The sequence below is a fragment of the Polistes fuscatus genome, unplaced genomic scaffold, assembly GCF_010416935.1.
Source record: "Polistes fuscatus isolate 324 unplaced genomic scaffold, CU_Pfus_HIC Scaffold29, whole genome shotgun sequence".
Classification (NCBI taxonomy): domain Eukaryota; kingdom Metazoa; phylum Arthropoda; class Insecta; order Hymenoptera; family Vespidae; genus Polistes; species Polistes fuscatus.
In genome coordinates this window covers 733,419-738,756 of record NW_025113106.1, presented here as the reverse complement: position 1 = coordinate 738,756, position 5,338 = coordinate 733,419, and the positions used below count along the sequence as shown (strand labels likewise).

General features: G+C 32.0%; 1 protein-coding gene across 1 annotated transcript; it reads left to right on the top strand.

Annotated features, from left to right (window-relative positions):
* The first annotated feature begins 976 nt into the window (after positions 1-976).
* Positions 977-4,525, top strand: LOC122519067. The gene is made up of 3 exons (XM_043638234.1): positions 977-1,102; positions 3,158-3,537; positions 4,372-4,525. The coding sequence occupies exons 1-3, from the start codon at positions 977-979 to the stop codon at positions 4,523-4,525; spliced, it is 660 nt and encodes a 219-aa protein (XP_043494169.1).
* Positions 4,526-5,338: the final 813 nt, after the last annotated feature.

The window sequence follows — 5,338 nt, the reverse complement described above, 5'->3', positions numbered from 1 at the left end:
AAATCCTTCTCATAGTTTTTGAAGGAAATTAAATTCTCTACAAAAATGTTCCTCATGGTCGAAACAGTACAACCAGTTATTTCGGAGTTATAGTGCGTCAAACATGAACATTTTTAAAAATAGAGATTAAATTCTATTTAATTACCAGTTTATTAAATTTATATAAATGATTTAATTATATTATACATTTTAGAGCATGAACATTTTTAATTTAACTATTGTCTCGTTTTTTCAAGCAATCAAATTATTATTTTATTATTAATTAATTGTAACTACTTTAAATAGTAACATCCATGTACGGAAATCATATTTTCCCGCAAAAATTTATAGTATTGTTAGTTCGAGATTTTATTGAGGTTAGCACTGTTTCCTATTTTTATCGATCTCTGCATTTTAATTTCCTTCAAAAGCTATAAGGATTTTTCGAAAAAAATTTCTTTGACGGTGAAAAATTCAATTAAAACAAAGAAAAATGTTTTTCTGTGTTATTTAAATAGCAAATCGAATTTTTGAATAAGCTAAGTCGCTATTCGACTTAAAACCTTTTACATAGCGGCAATATTTTTATTTTCCATTAAGTATGAGATTTTCTGGTATTACAGATGAAAAAAAATATTGCCTAATAATGAAACACTCTAATATATATATAAAGAAATATTTTAATTGATTTACCGCGTTAGTCAAAATCGTCGGTACATAAACTGACATACAAGTCAGCTGTTGTAAGAGAGGGGAATAGATAGGAGTTGCGAGATCAGTCACAAGCGTTTACTTGAGCAGTAGGGACGATACGGTTTATAACAAACACTAAATTCGTTTCTTCTCGTTACAGGTAAGATATTAGTCACAAGTTTTTTTTAAATCTTCTCGTTACAGAAACACAATTTTGTTTTTAACTGTATTCGACCTAACCATAAATAGTCTTATAAAACGACATTTTTGTCCATTAAAATTCAAAAAGAGAAACTGAAGAAAAATGGAGAAATTACGTTTCGAATTTATCATGAAAGCAGCCACAGACAAGAAGTCGAACGCGCTATTAGTGACTTCCATTAAAACACAAGACGGCGAAACTTTTGACCTGCCAGAAGAATTGCAGAATGTAAACTTACACACGGAATTAATGAGGACCGATAAATTTAGGAAAGATAAAAACATAAACTTAAAAAGGAATCAGAATAGAAACGCGTGGATTATATTGAACTCTGAATTGCGGGCTACATACATTGATAAAGGGTAATATCCAGCTCGGGGATATGTTATTAGAAGAAAGATGGGAAGAACCGAAGGGCAATAATTCAAACGGCCTATCAAAAGAAGATATGAACAACTTTAAGTAGTGGTACCCCAAACAACGACTGAACAAAAAAGGACAATCAGGTCATCTTCAGAAAGGTTAATTTTAGAAAAATTCACCCAAAAAAAAGCAATGTTACCTAATGGATAGATCTATTCGAAAGAGAATGCGAACGCCTGGATGTGCAACGAGATGAGGAAAAAATAGAAATTCTGAGATTTTTCTTAAAAGGTTCTTGCGTTGACTGGTACAGTTCGATGTTAATGAAAAATTCCATAAATTCGAGTTGGGCAGACTGGAAAGAAGATTTCGTTGATACTTACTCAGATAAGGGATGGTCAACAGCAAAATATGCTATAAATTTTAAACATATAAGTTGCTCATTACTGGACTATGAATTAAAAAAAAAAAAATACTTCTGGAAGTAGATAAAAATATGAATGCTGAAATGATGATATTATTGATCACCACTAGTCTGCCAGACTACATCACGGATAAATCGACCGAAACGAAATCAAAGGAAGGAAAGATCTGTTAAACAGGATCAAAAGTCTGGAATATTGATAGAAAAAAGAGACTTCAGTGGAAAAAAAAATCCACCTCCAACTTACAAAAATAAAGTAGAAAAGAAAATTCCTGTAAAGTATGCGAGTTAATGGAAAAAAGAATAGATAATACCCGAAAGCGTTTGCTGGTTCAGAACAAAAACGGATAAAGGGGAAGAAAAGAATCCAATAAAATTAGTCAATAATTCACAACTGGAAGTTAAACTACAAAATGAAGAGCCAAAAAACTAGTATGCTGCCATTGATAAAGTAAAGGTATTATTGGACAATAAAATGGAGAGTGATGGAATTTATGACGCTGGTGCGAATGTTTCGTTAATCTGTTCAAAGTTGTTAAAATCAAAAATGAAAAACCCAATGAATCCAAAAAATACGAGATTAAAACGATCAATGGCGTAAGAAGAGCTAGTGGTTTTATCAATTTAAGTAAAAAAATTTTTAATATAGAAAAAAAAAGAATGTTTACATAGTAGACGAAGAAAAGTTCGACAATAAATTTCTTATCGGAATCGATTGCATCAAAGAATTCCGTTTGATGCAAGATGAAAACTTAACAATCAGTCAAGTGGAGGAAAAAAAAACCAAAAGATTAGCGAAGAAAAAAAAAGTAATAGTATGATTGATAAGAACTTAATGAATAAAAGCGTAGAAGAGATAATGTTGGTTAATTTAAACGAGAATGTCAAAGAAGAAGACTTTAAGATTGATATAAATAATCTTAACAATAAAGAAAGACTTATAATAAAAGAACTAATAAATTAAAATACTTCAATTTTTGCAAAAGATAAATACGATATAGGAAAGGTGAAAAACTATGAAGCACAAATCGCTTTACACACAGAGAATATTGCAATAAGAGACCATATCGACGCACAGTAGAAGACAAGAAGGAAATTTAATCACAAGTAGCAAAATTATTAGATAAAAGATGGATAGAGGAATCATACAGCCCGTTCGCCGCACCAGTTACTCTAGCATTCAAAAAAAAGAAAACAGGAAATCGAGATTATACATTGACTTCAGGGACTTAAACAAAATCGTTGTTCCACAATCGCAACCATTCCCTTTGATTGAAGACCTTGTGATTAAAACAAAAACTGTAAATATTTTTCGACGCTAGACATAAACTCAGCATTCTGGTCCGTCCCTTTACGAGTGTCAGACAGATATAAAACAGCATTCGTTACAGAAGTAGGAAACTTCCAGTGGACTTGTTTACCATTTGGACTTAAGACCTCACCAGGGATATTTATAAGGATAATGAGTAACATAATCAGAAAAAACAATCTTGCAGAGTTCACCGTCTGTTATATTGACGACTTATAATATTTTCCAAATCATTCAACGAACATATGAATCACGTGAGGCGGCTGCTTCAAGCCATAAAGAAGGAGGGATTAAGATTGAGATTCTCGAAAGCGCTTTTGCAAGAGACTCGGTGAAATACTTGGGTCATATTATACAAAACAATTCGGTCAAACCTCTAAACGACAATCTAATTGCGATAAAAAAATTTCCAATGCCAACTACAAAAAAGAATGTAAGACAGTTTCTAGGCAAAAAAATGTTTATCATAGGTATGTACAAACATAGCTATAAAGTTAGACCCGCTACACAATTTATTGCGGAAAGACCAAGAGTTAAAATGGACCAAAGAATGCCAGAAATCTTTCGGTGAGATGATATGAATACTATGCTTACAGCCAGTTTTTACAATTTTTGACCCGAAACTGCCAATACGGATCCATACAGATGCCAGCTTTCTAGGACTTGGGGCAATATTGAAACAAATTCAAGAAATGGAGAGGAAAACCCGTTGGATATTTTTCAAAAAAATTAAATACAGCACAGAAAAGAAAAAAGAAACGATTTTAAAATGCTTAGCAATAAAAGGATGCTTACAGTATTAGCAGCACCTACTACTGGGCAGAAAATTCAAGGTAATTTCAGATCACAAGCCATTAGAAAATCTAAATACTAAATCTCGAACGGATGAGGACTTGGGAGATTTAACAAACTATTTATCTCAGTACGATATTTAAATTGAATACTCTCCAGGAAAATATAACCAAGAGGCGATTGTCTTAGTAGGAATCCAGTACTGAACTCAGACGAAGATTTTAGAAAACAACTAAAAACTGTAAATATGATAAAATTGGAAACTATTGTCGAAGAACAAAAGAAGAACAATAAAATAAAACAAGGAAATTAAATTGATAGCCAAAAATAACATTTATTATAAAATATGAATAACATGAGAAAATTATTTGTCAGAAGAATACAGCTTAGCGATTTTTAAAGATATCCATGAGAATTTAGGTCATATAGGCATAAGACAGATGCATCAAATATCAGTCCATATTATACAGCCGAAAATTTGACAAAAATATAAAAAAAATTTTTAGAGATTGTCTGACATGGATCAAAAATAAAACAAGAGGACAACAAAAATACAGCTTAATGTCACATTAATCCCGGCAACATAACCATATCAGATTATGTCAATAGACACCATAGGAGGGTTTGGTGGATCACGCTCGACAAAGAGGTACCTACACCTCTTAATCGACCATTTCACACGATATGCCTACATACGAACGTCCAAATCCCAGAGTTCACCCAATTTATTCAATTGGTAGATATGGTCGCAGAACCGGAGTAAATTGGAAGCATTTTAGCTGATCAATATCCCAGGATAGATTCAAAAGAGTTCCGAGAATACTAGAAGAAAAAATATATCCATCATTTTACAAGTTTGATTCCCCGTTCTCAAATGGTTTGAAGAGAGATTGAATCAGAAACTCGTCAACAGGATCAGATGCAAAATGAATGAAAACAAGAAGAACTTAGCTTGGACAACGGTAGCACAAGAATGTGTGAAAAATTACAACAACACGAAAATAGTATCACGGATTTGCCCTCATACCTGATGTATGGAAAAACTCCACAACACTGCCTAAAGAATTAAAATAACAATCACTAAGGAAGATTGGGCAAAAGAAATAATAGCGTTGGAAAACTCAAAAAAATCCCATAAGTATAATAAACAGGTCTATGATAAAAATAGAAAACAGTTGATGTTGTCCGCAGGCGATTTGGTATACGTGGAGAATGGGAACAAGTTAAATAGAAAAACCTAGATAATTGAGAAGTGGACCCTATGAAATTTTAAAAAAACTTTCGAACATATATTTGAAATTACATGGGACGGAAAAGACAAATATCAAATTTATTCCATGTATCAAGATTGATTCCAGCAATAACATGAATTCATAAAAAAAGAGGGTTTTTGTTAATTGCTGATTTAGTTTAAGATAATTATATTATGTGTACATTATTCATAAGAAAATGTAAATATTTTCTCCTTCGGGATAGAAGATGTAAAGAAATACTCTTTAATTAATTTACCGCGGTAATCAAAATCGTCTCGGTACATACAATAATATAGGTCAGCTGTCGTATAAGAGAGGGGGAA

Coding starts and splice junctions, on each gene's coding strand:
- LOC122519067 (XM_043638234.1), top strand. CDS start 977: ATGGAGAAATTACGTTTCGAATTTATCATGAAAGCAGCCACAGACAAG. Junction 1,103..3,157: donor TGCCAGAAGAATTGCAGAAT/GTAAACTTACAC, acceptor ACAATCTTGCAG/AGTTCACCGTCTGTTATATT. Junction 3,538..4,371: donor AGAATGCCAGAAATCTTTCG/GTGAGATGATAT, acceptor TTATGTCAATAG/ACACCATAGGAGGGTTTGGT.